The sequence below is a fragment of the Chrysochloris asiatica genome, unplaced genomic scaffold (genome assembly GCF_000296735.1).
Source record: "Chrysochloris asiatica unplaced genomic scaffold, ChrAsi1.0 scaffold00226, whole genome shotgun sequence".
Taxonomy (NCBI): Eukaryota; Metazoa; Chordata; class Mammalia; order Afrosoricida; family Chrysochloridae; genus Chrysochloris; species Chrysochloris asiatica.
In genome coordinates this window covers 2,388,699-2,410,783 of record NW_006408744.1, presented here as the reverse complement: position 1 = coordinate 2,410,783, position 22,085 = coordinate 2,388,699, and the positions used below count along the sequence as shown (strand labels likewise).

Below are 22,085 nucleotides of genomic sequence, written 5' to 3'. Positions count from 1 at the left end.
TTACTGAGACAGGGATGACTGTTAATGGAATGAAGAGAATGATAGAAATTCCAGCCAGTTTAGATGCGTATTAGCCATCTAAGTCCTGGTGGGGCACTGTAGGATAAACGCTGGACTGCTAACTGAAAGGTCATAGTTCAAATTCACCAGCAGTTCCTCAAAAACCCTATACAGGGTCACTAGGAATCAGAACCGACTCAACGGCACTTAACAAGTATACATACAAGTCAGATACCTAAGTATGCAGTTTTTGTGTGCCATCAAGTAGTTTCGGACTCATTGTTGTTAAATGCTATCAAGTCAATTCCAACCCATAGCGACCCTGTATAGGGTTTCCGAGGAGCAGTTTGTGAGCTTGAACCGTCAACCTTGCAGTCCAGAGCATTGACCCACAGCGCCACACCAAGACACTTATCTAAATATAGGAGTATAGCAGTAATTGTTTTTGGAGTCAGTTCCGACTCATAGCAACCCTCTATAGGGTTTTCAAGGCTGTAAACCTTTAAGGGAGCAGAAAGCCTCATCTTTCTCCTGTGGAACCACTGGTAGTTTCGAACTGCTGACCATGATATTAGCAGCCAGACTTGTAACCACTACACTATCAGAGCTCCTTATATAAGTATGTTGTTGTTGTTAAGTGCCATCGAGTCAGTTCCGACCCATAGGGTTTCCATGAAGTGGCTGATTAGCTTGAACTGTTGGCATTGTTTGTGGTTCACACCGCTTTGCAGTCTAGCACATTAACATACACAATGCCACACCACGGTCCCTATCTAAGTAGACACTGAAATTGATATAAGGCTATACAAGCCTGAAATACGGGTCGACAAATCTTTAAGAAACACAGTATAAAGCCACTGGACAGTAAGCCTCACTATGGTTTATTTACCCTAGACCCTTTCCAGTGCTTGATACAAAGTTGCTATTTAATAAAAAGCTATTAAAAGAGAGAAATTCCTTTGTAAGAACATTAAAGTTATGAAATAACTAGAAAAACAAGTAGGCACAAGACAGTTTAACTGCAGAAAGTAAATGCAGAAAGAAGGCTTTCTGGAAAAATGGAAGTAGAAGATAATGAAGTTTTTTTCCATGAATTTTTTGAAGTTCCCTAGTATAGGATTTGCTCTATCTATAAGGTTGCAATTTTGACTGTATCTTAAGTTATGCCACAGTGTTTTTAAAAGATCTACCAGCTGTTTCATGGAAGAAAGATGACACATTCTGCTCCCGAAAAGATTTACAGTCTCGGAAACCCCACAGCACACCACAACATTGTGAAAAGTACCAATTTATGCCTCAATACAAAGAAAACAGAAGTCCTCACAACTGAACCAAAAAGCCATAGCATGATAAACATAGAATATTGAAGTTGTAAAATATTTCATTTTACTTGGATCTATAATCAACACCCATCGAAGCAGCAGTCAGGAAATCAAATGACATACTGCATTGGACAAATATGCTGCAAAAGGCCTCTTTAAACTATGAAAAAGCAAAGATAATACTTTGAAGACTGAGGTGCACCTCATCCAAGACATGGTATCTTCACAAGCCTCATATGTATGCAAAAGCTTGACAATGAATAAAGAAAACCGAGGGCATTTAACACCAATAATACCACCACCACCACACACTGTTAAGACTCTTAATTGAGAACTACTAGTCTAGAATGCAAGTCTTCTCTGTTAACTGCTTCTTTTCCTTATTTCCCAGTATCTACCAGAAGTCTCATACATAGTATCTTCTAAGATTATTTCACCATAAATTTAATTACACTCTTAGACTGATCTCATCAAGATCAACTTCTAACAAAGACTATGCCAATAACATACAATGCAGCAGTCAAATAACAAAGGTGGTCATTCTTAGTTCTCTAATAAAGGTATTCACCAATAACTATATATAAACAACTTACCCGTTCCACAGCTGCATTATGGTATGGGAGCTCCTCCTCACTGTAGAGGAAAAATAGTACATGTGAGATATAGGTAAACTGAAATCACAGTAAACTTGTTTTTATAATTAAATGTGATGGATAACCATTTATCACTAACATGCGTTCCATAGCTTTCATTTTCCACTGAGTCTAGAGAACGTTCAGCTAGTCTGTAACTACAATGCTTCCAATGTATCAAGTTTCTAGAACTGTACAGTCCAATACCGAATCCGCTAGTCACATGTAGCTATTGAATTTTAAACATAAATGAAGGTCTAAAAACAATTAAAATTCACTTCCTCAGTCTCACTAGCCACATTTGAAGCACACAATAGCCATGCAGCTGTTGTATGGAACAGTGCACGTATAAAGAAACATCTCCATCATGGCTCAAAACTCTACTGGTCACCACTGCTCTCAACCCGTTTAAGAGTCAGCAAACTTTTCCTATAGACAGGCAGATACATGTTATCAGTTTTGTGAACTATACAGTCTTTCACAACTGCTCAACTCTGCTGTGATAAGCAGCCACAGATGATAATGTAAATTGAGCACGACTGAATTCCCTAAAAGTCTGTTTACAAAAAACCCGAAGCAGGTTGTATTTGGTCTACAGGCCAGAATTTGCTGACTTCTGAGATGATTATTTCCTCTCTGTCTCAAACTGTGACCTCTGGTAATTGGCTGCTTAAAAAGTTAGTGTAAGGAAATAAAATTCCTTCCAACACTTAGGAGACCTTCAGTGTCAAAATTTCAATAGGGAATTTTTCTTTAATATAGAATAAAAGATTAGACTCATTTTTCTAAAACTACATTTTATGATATTCTTATACAATCTGTCAGTAATATAGTAACAATATGCTAAGCAACGAGATGGATTGGTCAGGTGGCATCATTGATGGACTCAAGTGTGGCAGCGGTAGTGAGGTTGGCCCAGGATCGGACATTGTTTCGTTCTGCTGTGCATGGGGTCGCTATGAGTCAGTTCCGACTCGATGGCACCTAACAACAACAACAATCCATTAGCAAAGCTGTGTGCTCTGAGTTGCTATCTATAAGCAGTATTAATGTTTTGGCAATAATATATACATAGTTTTGCCTTAGCTTCTTTTAAAATCAGATGATACCACTTTTAAAAACATGATAAATCAGTATTCATGATTGTCATATTTTTAAAGGCACTGTGAAGAGTTCTTAGGCAAACCACTAAGCTATATAGCAATGAAATTAACAACAAGTGTAACCATCACCAGAAATCTTAAGGGTCCAAATCCCTCCTCTCATAGATATGAAACTAACATTTTCACTTAGTCACAGAACAACAACAATTTAGAGATATCAAAGGAGCTCTGGTAGCATAGTGGTTACGAATCAGGCTGCTAACCTCAAGGTAGGCAGTCCGAAACTACCAGCAGTCCTGCAGGAGAAACATGAGGCTTTCTGCTCCTGTAAAGATTTACAGTCTCGGAAACCCTATGCAGGGTTTTAAAATGAGACAAACTAGATCTTCAGATTGTTCGGGAAGGTATGCAGAAAAGAGATGAAGGTTGAGAAACCAATTCTCAAGAAGGAAGAAACTTTGAGGATTAAATATAGAAGTCGTCAGGTCACATAGATGGCTAATGGAGTTAAGACTATGGTTGTTTCACATGTGGATTTTGTTGCATCATTTCTTCATAACCAAAATCTTTCATATGGGATCTTCTGTGTTCACCAACACCAATTTTTCTCCTCGAAGCTCTGCAATGGTTGGCATACATTAATTTTCATAACTTTCTAAGGAAACAGGTACTGACTACAGATCTCCAAGGTAAATGGTTCAAACCCACCAGCTGCTTCTTGGAAGCAAGGTGGCTATGAGTCAGATCCAACTCGATGGCTCATAACAACAGCAACAAAAACAAAGAAAAAGGTAGAAGACTGAATGTCTTCGTCATCAAAAGCTACATACAATGTTCAAAATGTATATGAAAAGCACGACACCAACATCAGGCATAGTGTCTAGCACACTGAAGAAATTAAATAAATACTGCTGGTTGAACACATGAATGGAATGATGGATGCACATCTGCATGCAATTATGCATCTTCATCTTGCCACCTAAATACCATTCAAGGAGAAGAAAGGAAGCATCAAAAACCTGTGTGAGTGCAGAGTGTTCCTTTAGGTTGGCAAAGGATAGCCCATGGGCCCAATGTTTTTATAAATCAAGTTTTACTATAAGGCAGCAATGCTCAATCATTCATGTATTGTCTCTATGGCTGTTTTCATATACAACAGCAGAGTTGAGTAGTATGACACAAAGCCAAAATATTTACTATCTGGCTTTTTACAAAAACTGTTTGTCACACATGGCTTTAGAGGCCAAGAGTTTGTTCTTCAAGGAAAAAGGATACCTAATGGCTGCTTAAAGAAAACACCTAGCTGTCAGCAAGTAGCTACACTTTATATAGTACATTCAACAAATAAAAACATAGTCATCCTAGAAAGAGATTCCTGAAGAGAGGCTATATTTCACATCTGCTATTAAATTTTAGTAAGCATTAACCAACTAGACTATAAGTACCCTTAGTTTCTCACCTGCTCAGGTGTAGTATTTCTACAGCTGGTACAGTATGCTCATTGGAAAGTTAAAATCTGCTCAAAAATGAATAAATTTAACTAATTTTGTGATGTTTGTTTTTAGAATAAATAAGTGTTAATGTAAATTTATATTTAGCCTAAACAAAGTTATATGATGGAAAGAAAGAGTTTTTAAGCCCTTCAATCGTAATAGGTATTCTTAAAAAGCAAAATGCAAAAGCAACTTTATTCTGACGTTCATATATTTACATAATCATAGTAAATTACAGACAGCTTGCTAAATTTCACAAAAATACACGTTTTGATAAACAGTTGAAAATCCAAAACTTGGCATTGATTTTATCTTCTCTATTTTTGGTATAATTTCATTCTAATCTACGAATAACTTGTGACCTAAAAGCATTATCTATCATTATTCAAATACCAAGAATTCTTTTAGTAGACTAGCAATGACTACTTTTGATAAACATGTTTCAGTGTTAAATGTTAAAAATGTTTAAAGTTCTCTAACTTCTTAAATAAGATCTATTTCTCCATTTTCCAAATGAAGCTCCATCACAGACACAAAGACTAGGGAGATAAGTCCCTATCTCGGAGTTGTAAGCAAAGACATTGCTATCCTATCATCAAACCTTTACTGTTTGGCAACAACTTTAGCATTTATTGTAAAATCGGTTACAAAACCAAGCTAGATCTATTCTATATTTGTTCATTACTAACACACTTCTGGAGTCCTGGTGTGGCTCAGTAGAGCCAGACTGTACAGCCGTTTGAACTGCAAGATCGGCAGATGAAGCTCACCAGCTACTCCTTGGAAATACTATACAGGGTCGCTATGGGTCGGAATCGACTCGACAGCACTTAACAACAACAACTTCACACTTCTAGGAATCCTGATGTGGCACTGTAGGGTAAGCACTGGACTGCTAATAACAAAGTCAGTGGTTCAAACCTACTACTAGTCAGTCAGTCCTCAGAAACTCTATACAGTGTCGCTGTGAGTTGCAACGGACACTATGGCACTTAACAAGAAGAACAAATCACAGACCAGAATAAGTAATTTGGTGGCGGTGGTGATGTGCCGTGGAGTCGGTTCTAACTCATAGTGACCTTGTACAGGGTTTCTGAGGCTGTAAACCTTTACAGGAGCAGAAAGCCTCATCTTTCTCCCACGGAACAGCTGGGAGTTTCCAACTGCTAACCTTAAAGTTTGCAGCCCGATTCGTAACCACACGCTACCAGAGCTCCTTAAGTTATATTCAAAACTGTAGTTTGATATAAGCTCTGCAACCTTCAGAGTTGCAGTTTTGGCTACAAAGTTGCAGTTTTATTTTTGTCATCTTACTGATACTGCCATTGACACTTAAAAATCCCATTTCACTGCAACATCAATCAACAATTACACAGAATCAAGACAGCAGACATGTTCTCTTGACTGATGTATGACATGGAGCAATAACTAAATGCCTAATCCAAGTGACTTCCTTCAGAAGTACAAAAAATTCCATTCTACAGTGACCAGCGAAGAAGGTCAGCAATCACCAACTTCTGGACAAAGTGTTTATGTAAAGTAAGGCACTGTAGTAAAAATTCATGATAACATCAGACCAAAATCCATTCCTATGCTTCATGATTTTCACTGTGCTGCTTGGTTTAGGCCTGCATCCTGGAGTAATAAATTTTAAATGAGTACTGGTACCAATCTACTTCATTCCTAAAAAAATGACAATCATTTAAAACAGTAGTCTCTTTGTCTCCTTTGATTATCTTTCTAGGCCTTTAAAAGCATTTATTCTGACACCTTCTTATAAACTTACACAGGGAAACCTGTAACTCGAAGCACAATGTAGTGGCTAAGAACAGACTCTGCAGGAAGCCGGCTGAGGCCCAGATCCCTGGTCGACACATCCAGTCAGTATAATATGGGCAAGTTACTTAACCACTCTGCTTCAAGTTCACCAACTAAAACAGAATACTTAAAAAAAGAAAAAATAGTACCTACCCCCAATGAGTTTTTGAGAGGAATATGTGAGTTAATCTCTGTCAAGGGTTTAAAACAATGCCTGACACACACTAAGTGTTTGATAAATATTAGCTAGTATTACCAAATAGTTACTGACTGACTTTTTCCCACTACAGCCAAATGGACTTCAGCACAGCATAGAAACCAAACATGAAATAATTGACTGCAATTTTTAAGACTGCCAAACACAGACCAGACTCTGTGCTAGAACTTGTTGCTACTAAGGTACAGCAATGAGAAAAGAGAATTTAGGGAATTACTAGAGCCTTTTGGAATCCTAGTGTGGTGCTGTAGGATAAGCGATGGTTTGAACTACAAGGTCAACAGTTCAAACTCACCAGCTGTTCCTCAGAAACCCTACATTGGGGTTGCTATGAGCTGAAACAGACTCAACAGCCCTTTACATACACATATATACATTTGGAATACCAACATTTTTCATACGTATCTTGTACTATACTGAGCCATTTTATGATAAAATATCATATATTATAATGGCTCACTACCATCAGATAGGAGCGTGGTAGCTCTGAAAGATAAGCACTAGACTGTAAACCACTAAGTCCGTGGTTTGAGTCCACCAGCTGGTCCATGGGAGAAGATGAGGCTTTCTGATCCCATAAAGCTTTATAACCTCCCAAACCCTAAGCAAAGTCACTGTGAGTCTAAACCTACTCAACAGCACTTAGCAACAACAGAGCTCTATCAACTCGATAGAACAAATTTGGAATAAATGGCATTAATTTTGAGAAGCAATAACATGAACGCAATTACAACTATAAGGAAGAGCAATGGTATTTCTTCTCCTTGCTCATTTTTAGGCTGCAAAACACTAAAGTTCTAATTGCAAATTATTTTAAAAATACATTTATATAAAATAAAATGTGCTATAATTATTTGTAAAGTACAAATTGTTATTCATTCACATTTAATTCTGTTAAATTATTAACATAACTCATTTACTGCATTAATGTTCTTACTAAAATACTAAAGATCACATTCTTAGTGTCAGCTCATTAAAAATGCCAGGAATTTTATAACAAATTTCATTAACAAAAAAGCACATTGTAGGACCATTCCTGGACTCTTACTCTTAGTAATGCTATAGAAAATAAGAAAAATCAATACAATAAGTGATCATGGTTGTTGTTGCTGTTAAGTGCCATCAAGTCGGTTCTGATTCACAGGGTTTTGACTCTGTATAAGGTTTCTGAAGAGTGGCTTATTCTAAATAGCGCCATACCAGGACTCCAAAGTGACCATAAAAGCATCATAATCAAGTTTGCTTTCAATCTATGCAACTTACTGTAAAAAGCCAAATCTATCCGTGACTTTATAAACAAGGTAATCAGCATCTTCCCAAGGTTCAATTTCTGCACCTTCTCGTCCCTAAAATAGAGTGTAAAAAAAGTTGTTATTGACAGTCTATAAAACCCTGTACTTTTTAAAAATGAGAACACCAAAAAACAAGTTTTTTGTCTTATTGACAATAAGAGCTGGAGAAAAAGGTTTTGGAACCTTATTTAACATTGTGTTTTCTTTGAACTAAACTAATTTAGTTTAATTTCATTATGAGCTATGGAAGATATTGTGTGTCAGAAGCAATGACATGTGGCTAAGTCCTGATCAGATGAGGGTTCCAGTGAGAAGCTGCAGCACACTGAATTACTTCAAATGGCACTTCCAGACCAAGTCTTAGTGATTCCCATAACATGCCTGGGTGGGTCTATGCAAATAAAGTGTTTGTGGCCCACCAAAGGGACTAGAGAGCATGCTAAGAAAATAAATAAGGGGCATGGAACCTCTGTGAGGATGGGACCACGCAAATAAAGCATATGGAACACTTAAAAAAGAAATGGTCAGTTTTGCCATCTTACTAGACTTTAAAAAAGAGCTAATCATAGAGCAAGAGGAGGACAGGGAACCTCACTACCACCAAGAAGAGCCAGGAGTGGAGTGTGTCCTTTTGACTTGGGGTCTCTGCACTAGAGCCTCCAAGACAGAGAATGAGAAAGCTGTGTAACACCTGGGAATGCACGGGGCAGTGGCTAGTGACAGAGAGGTGGCAGCAGCAGGCCTGGGAGACTGACCTGAGAAAGTATGGCAGGCTTTCTAGCCCACAGAGCAAGGCAGCCACAGTGGGGATGACACCCCTTGGAGCAAAGAGAGCCCAGTACCTTTAGGCAGAACTGTATTCTGAGTCATTCTTGGTCCTGGGTAGTTGTCTACATTTCCCTAACAAGCCCCATAACTATGAATATGATCATGAGCTCTGTGTGGTCTTGCAATGAATTATCTACTCAGCAGAGAAACAGCTTGGTCTCAGAATGGGGAAAAAGGTTGGAGAGAAGAGGTGTCATGGACTGAACTGTGTACCCCAAAACTATGTATCGCTTGATGAGGCCATGATTCTTAGTAATCTGGAAGTTAAGCAATTATGTTATGTGGCCGTTATTTCATGATGTAATTATCCTCCGGATGTGATCAGACCTGACGCCATGTAAGGGGATTTCCCTGGGTGTGGCCTGCATCATCTTTTAAATCTTACAAGACAGAAAAGGAGCGACATGAGCAAAGGAGAGGGATCTATTATCATCAAGAATGAAGAGCCAGGAGCAAAGTGTGTCCTTTGGACCTGTTGTCCCTGCACTGGAACCAGGAGACACAGACAGAAAGCCTTCCCCTAGAGTCGGCTCTCTGAATTTGGAATTTTAGCATCTTCAACTGTAAGAGAATAAATTTGTTCATTGAAGCCACCCACCCGCTTGTGGTATTTGTATTATAATAGCACTAGATAACTAACACAGAAGGTATTATCTGAGGCCTCAGAGGAACCAGCTTTGAGCTGTTGATCTTGATTTTCCTCCCCCTTGTGACATTAAAGCAGGCCCTATGAGCCCACACCACCTATTTTTACAGAAGCAGAGTGGGAAAGATGGAACAATGAAGGCAAAGAAAATAAACCTATTAAAAATACCATATGTTCTAAATAAATAAAATCCGAGAAATATTTAAAGAGTTCACTGACAAATCATGAATTATAGAGTTTGTATACAAACAAATCGACTCAAGTATCAATGACTAAACTTAACCATTACAGAGTAAACATATAAAAAGTATCTTTCTGGTCTTTTCATTCAAAATTTTAAGAAGAGTAGGCTATATAACTTGTCTCTACTTCTTTACCTGAAGGCCATATCAGCCCTAAAACTACATTTGTGTCAAAGTCAAAAGTGACCTCTCAGCTGTCAAATTCTGTGGATACTATTCCATTCTTTCCTTCAATTGCTACAGAACAGGTTCCAAATAATTAATAGTGACCCATGAGTTTCAGAGTAGAACTTTGCTCCACAGGGTTTTCAATGGCTAATTGTTCAGAAGTAGATCAGCATGCTTTTCTTCCAAGGCACCGATGTGTGAACATCCAACCTGTTGATTAGTAGTCTAGTGCATTAAACGTTTGTACTACCCAGGGATGCTAGACACTATTCAATCCTCTCTAATGAATCTTGTAGGTATGCCTACCAGTGTCACACACTCCCTATTCTCTGATGTCCATGATCCTATTCTCTTTAGGTTTTCCTATCTCTCCATCTGTTCTTCTGAAGGCTTTCTCATGGGCACTTCTTAACTGTGAGTGGGCTTGGTGTCTCACTCTCACTGCTTCTCATTCTAAGTATGCATTTACTCTAGAAGCTTTTAACTAACACTGATATGTATAGAAATCCCAAATGTAACTGTCTATAAAAATGTTTCAAATTTCATACTCAAATACCCAACTGCCTGTGGACACCTCCATCTGAATATTTATAAATATCTGCTCATATGTTCTACTCCAAGTAGGCTTTGAACATCTTGTGGGCAAAAAACTGCTGTAATTCCTATTTTGAGTTCCCAGCACCTAGCATTATGCTTAGGCCTGAACACTAAATGCTAACTGCATGAAGAAAAGGATGCATATGAGCTTAACTGAATCATGGATCTATTGGCTGTAAATTAGTTAAGCAGTTAAATAAGTTAATTAGGTTTTTCATTACCCTAAAACCTAATCACAGTAATGGGAAACTGTGTCTGATGTTCCAAATGACCAACTTAAAAATGAACTCTTGGAATATAGCTGTTAAGTTCTAAGCCTATCTGGAAGCAGAGCACTGTCCAGATGGCTTTCTATAATTTCACACTCATGTTATTCTCACAGATAGTAAAAAAATACCAAATACAAAATTACATGCATGTAATACAGATATAAGGAGCTCTGGTAGCATAGTGCTTACGAATCAGGCTGTGAACCTTAAGGTCAACAGTTCAAAACTACCAGCTGTTCCATGGGAGAAAAATGAGGTTTTCTGCTCCCGTAAAGATATACAGCCTCGGAAACCCTGTACAGGGTCGCTATGGGTCGGAACCTACTCCATAGCACATGACAACAACAACAATAACACAGATATCTAACATAACATTTCTAAATTACTGCGGCTACTCAACATAGACCTTAAGTGGTAGAGTTAATAAATAAGGAGATGTGTCACTGTCAACAGCTATGATTTTCTAGGGAATCAAAAATTGGATTGCATAACTAACACAAGGATAAAATGCTAATGGAAAGTACACATAAAGTGTCAATTCAAATTTTCAGATACATGTGCAACTTATAACGGCACATAGGAAGGTAAGTACAAAAGTACTGAAGTACTGTTGCTAACTCATAGGTCCATAATGTTATTTCACAAAAACATCCAAATGTCAAGGTACTGTTTCTTGACATGTGCTCCATCTAGGTCTGCACAATTCTGAAAGCTGTGTTTCCATCTCTCTAAGCCTTCTCTGAAGAATTCTGCACTCTTTGAATTGCACCATGTCAAAACGGCAATTTTGGCATTCTCAAGGAACTCAGATTGTGTTCTGTCTTTAAATTCTTTGAGTTAGGGGAATATAAAGAAATCTGAAAGGGCAACATCAGGTATGTCGGTTGGCTAGAGTAAATTTCCCAATGAAATTCTCATAAGACAGCCCTTACTACCCTCGGAGAATGGGCAGTACACACTGTCGTCATGAAGAAAACTTCCTTGGCAAACTTTTCTGGATTTTGTCTAGCTAAACACAGCTTTTCATTTTCTTAAACTTCTTCATAGAAAGCCTCCATGATCATCCTGTGCCCTTTGAGAAAATCTATCAAAATTACCCCTTGATGATCCCAAAAAACAGTTGCCATAACCTTCTGAGCTGATCTCTCTGCTTTGAAATGAACTGGCCCAGCAGATCCCCTCAAAGTCACTAATTCTGATTGGACCGTTTTTTTGGAAGGCACCCTAACAGAACCAAGACAGGAGTGTGACTTAGAAAACTTGTCTGCTGTCACACACTGATCACAGAGACATGTTTCAACCATGTTTGGAATAAACAAATGTCTGAGCTGGAGCCCTCGTAACATACTTTTGACTTAGCCTCATATAAATTACATATAAGGTGGATATTTAATTCTGTATACTTACTTATTCAAATATTACACGGATGGGTAACGTAGTGGTTACAAATCGGGCTGCGAACCTTAAGGTCAGCAGTTCAAAACTACCATCTGTTCCATGGGAGAAAGATGAAGCTTTCTGCTAATGTAAAGATTTATAGCCTTGGAAACCCTGCACAGAGTCGCTATGAGTCAGAACCGACTCCATGGCACATAAGCACCGCCATCAAGTATGAGTCAAGAACAGTTCTAGGTATTTAGGGTACAAGAGCACAGCAAACAAAAGAAATTCCTGCCTTCGGAGAGTTTATATTCTAGGAGGGAGAAGAGATACTAAACAAAATAAATAAAATAATTAATATTTTAAATGCTGACAAATGTTGTGTTGAAACATAAAACAGGTACAAGGATACAACGGAGGGGGGTGGAGAGGCATGGGAAGAGAGGGTACCATGTAGGATGGTCAGGGAAGATCTTACTAAGAAGGCAGCAACAGAGTAAAGATCTAAATGAGGTAAGTCATGAGAAATGAGGGTATCTAGAATATAAATGTTCTAAGCAGAAGAAACAGTTGTAGCCAAGTCCTACAGCAGAAGCAAATCCACTGGGTTGGAGGAATAAATAACAGAAAACCTGTGCCTAGACGAGAGGGAAGTTGGGGGCAAGAACTAGGAGGGAGATAAGATAAAAAAAATGACCTCAATATTCACATGCAGTAAGCGAACTGCTTCTGTAATTTAAGCTCTACAAGCCGTAAATCCATTCCTATTTATGTGCTTTTCTTAAGAAAACTTTCTCAATACTCACTCTATCATATTTAGCAACTATTTCAGCTCGTTCCTGGGCAAGCTTGAGTGCTACATCCTGGTCCGAATCTGTGGAGAGAGCACATTTAGATGAACTATTACTCTAAGAAGTATACAGTTACAAAACTAAGACAAGACAAAGATAAATAGAACAATAAATTAATATTGTCCAAAATGGAAAACCAGCAAAAATCAAATAAAAACTTAAAAGGTAAGCATAATATTTGCAACTACAACTTTGGGATATCAACATATTTACAATTTCAAAAGAAAAAAATAAGGATATGTGATAGATCACTTTTCTTAAGAATCACTTTGAAAACTAATGTCAGTTTCTTCTTCAATAGGCACAAGTATCTATTGAAGTAGAAACTGAAATTGAAAACTCAAATTCTAAATTTTACCACTTGGGTACAAGATGAGAAGAACATTCAAGAAGACTTAAAAATTAAGATAAATTGTTATTAAGTAAACTTGTGCAAGATATATTTTAGGATTTAAGACATACTCATATCTAATATTTATCTTACATGATGAAAACAATGTCGTGATTTAGCATTTCATGCAGGTTTCCTTTATCTAATACACCAACTACTATAATAATTCTCCTCTCTGACTTCACTAGTGTGCCATCCTCTTCTTCCTTTATTACTGCCAGATAGCTTTAAAAAAACGAAAATCTGACAACAAAAGTAGAGATCATAACAAGAAATAGTGTACATCTAACTACATATTCCAAAGCACAATAAATAAAAGAGAAAGATCAACAACAAATGGTACTAAAGGCACCTCTGATCAGTAAGAAAAAGACAAGCTTTCCAGTAGAAACGCCCTTGGTCATGTGCAAACACTATGGGCAAGAAATCCATAAGCATAACAACAGCAACAACAACTATATTTGCTTTCTCCTACTAAGTGCCTGGAGTCCTGGTGTGGCGCTGTGGGTTAATGCACTAGACTGCAAAGCTGTTTGAACTGCAAGGTTGGCAGTTCAAGCTCACCAGCTGCTCCTCGGAAATTCTATACAGGGTTGCTATGGGTCAGAATTGACTCGATGGCACTTAACAAGAACAACTAAGTACCTGGCAGAGAGACAGTGGCAGGCAGCAGACAGTGTACTACGCACAGGCATTAGTTTTCTCACAACACCACTTTAAGGTAGGGATCATATTAATCCTATTACACAGATGGGCAAAAAAACCAAAGTTTACAATTTTAAACAACTTATCAAAAGTCGCAAAGCTAGGACTAACCTCCTGGCAGTTTTGGCTCCATGTTGTTGTTGTTAAGTGCTGCTGAGTCCATTCTGACTCACAAAGACCCTGTATAGGGTTCCTGAGGTTATAAATCTTTATGGGAGCACACAGCCCATCTGTCTCCTGCAGATAGGTTGGTGAGTTTGTGGTTCACAGTCCAGTGCTTATCCTTCAGAGACACCATGCTCCTTTGACTCCATAATTTTAACCACTATTTTATACAAATGATTATGGTTCAAATGATTATTAAAGGCATGTAAAAGACTTCCATTTAAAGATGGCAGATAAAACACAATTTTATATCAAGTCCTCCCTAAGGTCTACTAGAATGGTAACGTAACTGCTCTGCGAAGTCGATTCATGTGTACTACGTGGAACCATGTCCCACAGAGGTCAAGTCCTTGTCCTCGTGTGTGCTAGAGTAGGACCAGGCTCCATAGGGGTTTCAGTGGCTCCTTTTTGGGAAGGAGGCTGTCAAGCCTTTCTTCCAGGAAGCTTCTTACTGACTCTGACCTCCAGCTTCTTGAACAGCAGCCATGTGTGGTAACTATTCAGATCACCCAGGGAATACAAATTGACGTTAAAGGGATTCTCTGTTGTTGTTGTTAAGTGCTACAGAGTCGACTCCAACTCATACAGGAAACCCTGTATACGGTTTCAAAGGAGCAGCTGGTGGGTTTGAACTGCTGTCCTTGTGACTCCTACAGCACTACAGCAGGAGTCCTAAAGAGGTATAAATCCACAAGAACAAGGGAGAAACACAGGTAGATGGATAAACAGACTGAGAAACTGACAAAATACCTTGGAAGTTGGAAAGATTTACAACAGAGCAAGCTGAACACTAAATCAACAGTGGGTAAAATGTAAGAAGCAACCTAATTTACATTGCAACACTCCCCTATCCTTACAGGCCAGCAAACTGGGGCTCCTGAGGAGAGCTAACGGGAATTAAAAGCAAGAGGGTAGATTAAAAATCAATTCCCTAAGAGTTGAAGGGATGTGCTAAATGTGTAGGTACAAGACAGACAACCAAATCTTCCTGCCTGAAACTGAGAAACCAGGGAGTGGGACTATAGCCATGCTGTCCAGCACTATGGAGCTCAACAGAGAAAGAATCCATGCAGAGCACTTACTTCTATGGAGGGATCATTAAGGAAGCAAGAGTGTCTGACGTTTTTAAAAAAAATTTTATAAACTGCTGCACATTTAAACTGTTGTTGTTGTGGTTAAGTACTGTCAAGTCAGTTCCGACTCATAGTGACCCTGTATAGTGTTTCTGAGGAACCGCTGGTGAGTTTGGACCACCGACCTTGTGGTTCAAAGCGATCTTGTGGTCCAGTGCTTAAACCAAATGCACTTTGATAAAACAAGAATCTTACTTTAAAACAAAGACAAGTGAAGAAACCTCATATCATTAGTAACTAAAGAAATGCAAGTTTTAAAATATCATCTTGCATTTATCAAGCTTTTCTGGTGTGGCATTATAGGAAAAGCACTAGACTGTTAAGCTCAAACCCACCAAATCACTTCTCATTAACCCTACACAGGATGACTATGAGTCAGAATCGACTCAACAGCACTTACTAATAAATCCCCCCACAAAATGCAATGATATTACTTGGTGTTTGCACTTCCTTACAGAGTGAGTAAACATAAGTTTATAACATCTTTCTGAAACGCAATTTGCTAATGTTCACATGTATCAAAAATCTTAGAAACAGGCATATTCTTTACCCAACCACTCCATTTCTAAGACTCTAGGCCAATGAGATAGTCAAACAAGTACAAAATTGTTTATAATAGCAAAAGATGTAAAAACAATATTTACACACACACACATATATATTATTTGTAGCTTAAAGGTTATTAGGAAAAAATGTTTTACATTACTGGTTTTCAAATGAGGCTATAAAATTTCAGTATGCCGTCCTTTGGAGGACGTGAATACATAAACCTGTGAATAAGTAAATGTTGTTATTAAATGCCATTGAGTTGGTTCCAACTCATGGTGACCCTGGATAGTGTTTGCTCAGTGTAAGGCATATACCTCAATGTAAAGAACGCAAAAATCCTCACCACAGGATCAATAACTACCATCATGATAAATGGAGAAAAGAAATGAGGTTCTGAAGGACTATTTTGCTTGGATCCATAATCAAGGGAGCAGCAGTCAAGAAATCAAATGACATATTACACTGAGCAAATTTGCTACACAAGAACTCTTTGGAGTGTTCAAGAGCAAAGACGTCAGTTTGAGGACTAAGGTGCATCTGACCCAAGCCTTCATATTTTCAATGGTCTCATATGAATGTGAAAGTTCAACGATGAATAAGGAAGACTGCAAAAGAATTGATGCATGTGAGTCATGGTGTTGGAGGATAATAGTAAAAGTACCATGGAATGTCAGAAGAACAAACAAATCTGCGTTGGAAGAAGTACAGCCAGAACGTTCCTTTGAAGCCAAGATGATGAGACTTAGTCTTTCATATTTTGACATACTAACAGGAGGGAACAATCCTTGGAGAAGGAACATCATGCTTGGTAAAATGGAGGGCCATCAATAAAAAGGGAGACCCCCCCTCCCCCAATGAGATGGGCTAGCACAGAGGCAAAAGCAATGGGCTCAAGCCTAAAAGTAATTGTGAGGATGGCGCAAGACTGGCCAGTGTTTCATTCTGTTGTGCATAGAGTCGTTAAGAGGTGGAACCAACTCCATGGCACCTAACAATAACAATAAGGTTTCTGAGACTATAGGTTTCTGGGTTCTACGAAGAAAAACGTGGCATCAAGATTGGAGGAAGACTCATTAACAACCTGCGATGTGCAGATGATAACTTGCTTGCTGAAAGTGAAGAGGACTTGAAACATTTACTTATGAAGATCAAAGAGCACAGTCTTCGATATGGATTACATCTCAATGTCAAGAAAACAAAAATCCTCACCACTGGACCAATAAACAACATTCTTATCAATGGAGAAAAGATTGAAGTTGTCAAGGACTTCATTCTTCTTGGATCAACTATCAACACTCGCGGAAGCAGCAGTCAAGAGATCAGACGATGTGTTGCATTGGGCAAATCTGCTGCCCAGGAACTTTTTAAAGTATTGAAGAACAGAGATGTCAGCTTGAGGACTAAGGTGCGTCTGACCCAGGCTATTGTGTTTTCAATAGCCTCATATGGATGCGAAAGCTGGACAGTGAATAAGGAAGATCGTAGAAGAATTGATGCCTTTGAGTTGTGGTGTTGGAGGAGAATACTGAAAGTGCCATGGACTGCCAAAAGGACCAATAGATCTGTTTTGGAAGAAGTGCTGCCAGAGTGTTCCTTGGAGGCCAGGATGGCTAAGCTTCATCTCTCATACTTTGGACATATTGTCCAGAGGAAACAGTCAATGGAGAAGGATGTCATGCTTGGTAAGGTGGAGGGTCAGAGAAAAAGAGGAAGACCCCTAACGAGATGGATTGGCCAGGTGACATCATTGATGGACTCAAGTGTGGCAGCGGTAGTGAGGTTGGCCCAGGATCGGACTTTGTTTCGTTCTGCTGTGCATGGGGTCACTATGAGTCGGTTCCGACTCGATGGCACCTGACAACAACAACAACACATCTTTTCAGGAGCAGAAAGACTCATCTTTCTCCTGCAGAGTGGCTGGTGAGTTTGAAGTAATGACCTTGTGGTTGGCAGTCCAGTGTTTATCCTACAGAGCCATTGCTGTTGTGTTGTCAAGTAGATTCTGACTCATAGCGACCCTGTAAAGGGTTTCCAAGGAGCAGCTGGGGGGTTTGAACCACTGATCTTGTAGTCTGCAGTCCAGTGTTAATCCTAAAGTACCACACCAGAACTCCATAGCACTCCCAATAAGTAAATACAATGGTGCAAAAAATGATCCCCACACAGAAAACTTAACAGCTCTACTTTTCATGGAAAGCACAGTGCCTCTGTAGGACAAGCACTGGACTGCCAACCACAAGGTAGTTGGTTCGAGTCCACCAGCCACTGCACAGGAGAAAGATGATGCTTTCTGCTCCCAAAAAGGTTTGAAATCTTAAAAACCCTATACAGGGTTGCTATGAGACAGAATCGACTTTATGGCAATAAAAACAACCATTTCTACAGTCAATTAAGTCCTGGTGTGGCGCTGTGGGTTAATGCGCCAGACTGCAAAGCCATTTGAACTGCAAGGTTGGCAGTTCAAGCTTACCAGAGACTCCTTGAAAACCCTATACAGGGTCGCTATGGGTCAGAACTGACTCAACGGCACATAACAACAACAACAACAACAATACAAACGAAAGTCTGAAATAATAAACTCAGTTACATACATATTTATTATCATATATTAACATACTGACATATCATATCATATCATATTATGAGCCTTTATCAATTACTTTTTTCTTTTCTTTTACCCAGCTTTGAAATATCACACTCACACTTTTGCCAAAAGGACTGGAAAACAAATTAACAGATGAGACTTAGTCTTTCATACTTTGGACATACTAACAGGAGGAAAAAATCCTTGGAGAAGGACATCATGCTTGGTAAAATGGAGGGCCATCAATAAAAAGGGAGACCACCCCCCCCCCAATGAAATGGGCTAGCACAGAGGCAAAAGCAATGGGCTCAAGCCTAAAAGTAATTGTGAGGATGGCGCAAGACTGGCCAGTGATGGGAAGTTGACTATTTATGAAAGCCTATTTCCATGATCAGGGTTGTCAAGTATGCATTTTTATGGTGACTAGACAAATTCAATGGAGGAGTGCTTTCCTCTTGTGTATGTTATACCAGTGTCCTTTATTCCTGCTGCAGGTCCAACTGAAGAGATGCTAAAGGAAAATGTTAACATATACAGACAAAAACTGGAAACAGTATTATCTCAGATAAACATCATTAAAATAGATTATAAAGATACGAAGATTATCTTAATCTAGAAATTTCCAAGAAGACAAAGCCTAAGAATATAATACAGTTGATCTTACCAACTTGGATGAAACTGTATAATTTTACTGGGGAAATATGATACACTTTAACATGCTCAGAATAGCTGAGTCTACATCAAATAAGTATGTTCTAAAGTGGAATAGTGGACTCCTGGTGTGCTGCTGTAGGATCAGCATTGGGCTGTGAACCACAAAGTCAGCAGTTCAAACCCACCAGTTGCTCCTCGGAAACACTATATAGGGTCACTATGAGTTGGAACCAACTCGATGGCACTTAACAGCACAACAAAAGACTCTAAATGCCCTTAGTAATTTTTTATCCTTCTATTTTCCCATGCAGTGAAAATTTTGTAATATTGATTAATACATTCTAAAAAGATCAATTTAAGTCAAATTACTTTCATAAAACAGACAAATCTGCTCCTTTATATACTAGATGGGAAATGCCAATCTTTATCAACACTGGCGTTAGAATAATCTGCATTGTGAAGTGACTGTCTATACCCAAACTGCCTACTGTCATCAAATCAATTCTGACTCATAGTGACCCTGTATATGGTCGCTCCAGTCACTCCAACTTCTCCACGGCTATGAATCTTTATGGGACCAGAAAGACTCCTCTTTCTCCTGAGGAGAAGCTGGTGATTCTGAACTGCTGGTTAGCTGACCAGTGCTTATCCTATAGCACCAATAGAACTCCTTCTATTGTTGTTGTTGTTATGTGCCTTTGAGCTGGTTTCAACTCACAGCGACCCTGTGTACAGGCTATCTGAGGAGTGGCTGAAGGGTTTGAACCACAGACCTTGTGGTTCAAACAGACCTTGTAGTCTAGAGCATTATCCCACAGTGCCACACCAGGACTCTAGTCTATATTGTCGATAGACTTTGGACTTCTGGTGTGATGCTGTGGACCAGCACTAGACTGCAAACCACAAGGTCGGCAGTTCAAACCCACTAAGCTGGTCCTGGGAAACTCTAAAAGGATCGCTGTGAGGCAGAACTGAATTGGCAGTACAGCACTTACCAACAACAAGGCTTTTTAGTAGGAGCCTTGGTGGGTTAGTGGGTTATATGTTGAGCTTCTAACCACAGGTTTAGCTGCTTGAATCCACAAGCCACTTATCAGGATACAGTGGTGGCTTTCTGCTCCCATACAGATTTACAGCCTAGAAAACCCTATATAGGGTTGCTCTGAGTCAGAATCAGCTCACTGAAGAGAAGTTATAAGGATTAGTAGCCCTTTTGCAGAATCTATTATCGTTCAGGCTTTCTGATCTGTACTTGAAAAGCTGACTAGGAATTAAAGTAGGCTATTCCCTTTGGTTGCATTCTGGTTGCTTATTTAGAAAATTCACAAAAAGAACAAAGAGTATACCCGAAAACATTTACCACAAACAATGTTAACAGCTGTCATATGTCTGTGTGCAAGTGTGCACTACGTTCCGGGCACCTATTAGGCAATGGCAGCTGTGTTAGTTGGTACAGCATGTGTCAATATAAAATAAAAATTTACTCAGGACCGTGCCCCATCAATTCACACTACACACAATTCACACTACACCTTCATATTCTTAATGCACCATAAATCCTTTAACAAGTAAAGGTTTGTAGTCCTGGTAGCATAGTGGATTATGTGTTGGGTTGCTAACTGCAAGGTCAACAACTTAAATTCACAGGAGAACAATGAGGCATTACAGTCTCGAGAACCTTACACAGGGTGGATATATGTCAGAACAGACTGGATGGCACACAACCACCACCAATACAGGTTTGCTCAGAAAAACTTGTTTTGAAATGCAATACCATTTGTATTTAGTAACTACAGGGTAACAACATATCTGCTATAATAATATTAATACCTAAAGAAAAAGTTTCTATTATTAAAAACAAAACCATGGGGAGAAATTTTTGGACCAACTAATTTAATTCTCAGTCCTCTTAGCTTTGCCAAAATCTTAGTTGTTTTTTTTTTTTTTTTTTTTTGCTGTCTTTTTAAAAGTACATTATTCAGGATTCAACACACAAGAGGCATACTTTAAACTGTAATGATCAGAAGACATTTGGATCAAATAGCCAACTATACAAGAAAACATCTCTGGGTACAAATTTATGGGAGAAAATAAACAACTACAGAACTTTATGAAGGATTTAAAAATTTGATATTTTAAGAAGACTTCTAATTCGATTTAAACTTCCAAGAACTTTAAAAAGTCATGTATCCTCCTACTGACATTTTTTTTAAAGGCAGGCATTGTGTCTTAAGGAATCCTGGTAGCGAAGCGGATTATGAGCAAGGTCAGTAGTTCAAGTCTACTAGGTGCTCGGAAGGAGAAAGAACAGGCTTTCTGCTTCCGCAAGGATTTATAGCCTCAGAAACCTACACACAAGGGTAGCTATGACCAGGAACCAACCTGATGGCTTACAAACACCACCACAATTGTGGCCTAGTGATATTAAGTTAACCTGAAACTGTAACAAACAATTCACACAAAGCTGTTAAAATTTCAATTCAATCCAATAAAACAAAATTGGTGGCTGACAATTTTCCCAGGTAGCAGCGTAGTGGTTACAAATCAGGCTGCGAACCTTAAGGTCCGCAGTTCAAAACTACCAGCTGCTCCACTGGAAAAAGATGACGTTTTCTGCTCCCGTAAAGATTTACAGCCTTGGAAACCCTGTACAGGGTTGCTATGAGTCAGAACCCACTCCACGGCACATAACACCAACAACAAATATTTTGATAGATGAGTATGAAACACACATAAACAAACAATTTCATTTTTAAAAGTACTTTACCCTTTGTTCCATAATTAATCTGGCCTTGGAAACTAACAACCGCTTCAGTTCTCATAGAATAAATTTATCTATTCCAAAATTTCATTGTTATTCTATACGTCTTGAGCACACCAAGAGCGATACATGGAACCTCACACATTCTGCAACTGACTGAAAGAAAGAAAAGACGAAGAAGGCAGCTCTACTTTAAACTCTTTCTATGACACGCACCAGAAAGAAAAAGTTTGAGATGCATTCTGTCTTTTGCTAAAAAGACCTTACTGTAGTTACATAGACTAC

General features: G+C 38.8%; 1 protein-coding gene across 1 annotated transcript in view; it reads right to left on the bottom strand.

Annotated features, from left to right (window-relative positions):
- USP6NL (USP6 N-terminal like) overlaps positions 1-21,861 on the bottom strand; it is a 76,897-nt gene extending 55,036 nt beyond the window's left edge. Inside the window, exons 1-4 of the mRNA XM_006873169.1 lie at positions 21,807-21,861; positions 12,814-12,881; positions 7,849-7,931; positions 1,916-1,955 (exon numbers count right to left, since the gene is read on the bottom strand). Coding sequence (XP_006873231.1) covers positions 1,916-1,955; positions 7,849-7,931; positions 12,814-12,881; positions 21,807-21,861 — 246 coding nt within the window. The remainder of the gene's footprint in view (positions 1-1,915; positions 1,956-7,848; positions 7,932-12,813; positions 12,882-21,806) is intronic.
- Positions 21,862-22,085: the final 224 nt, after the last annotated feature.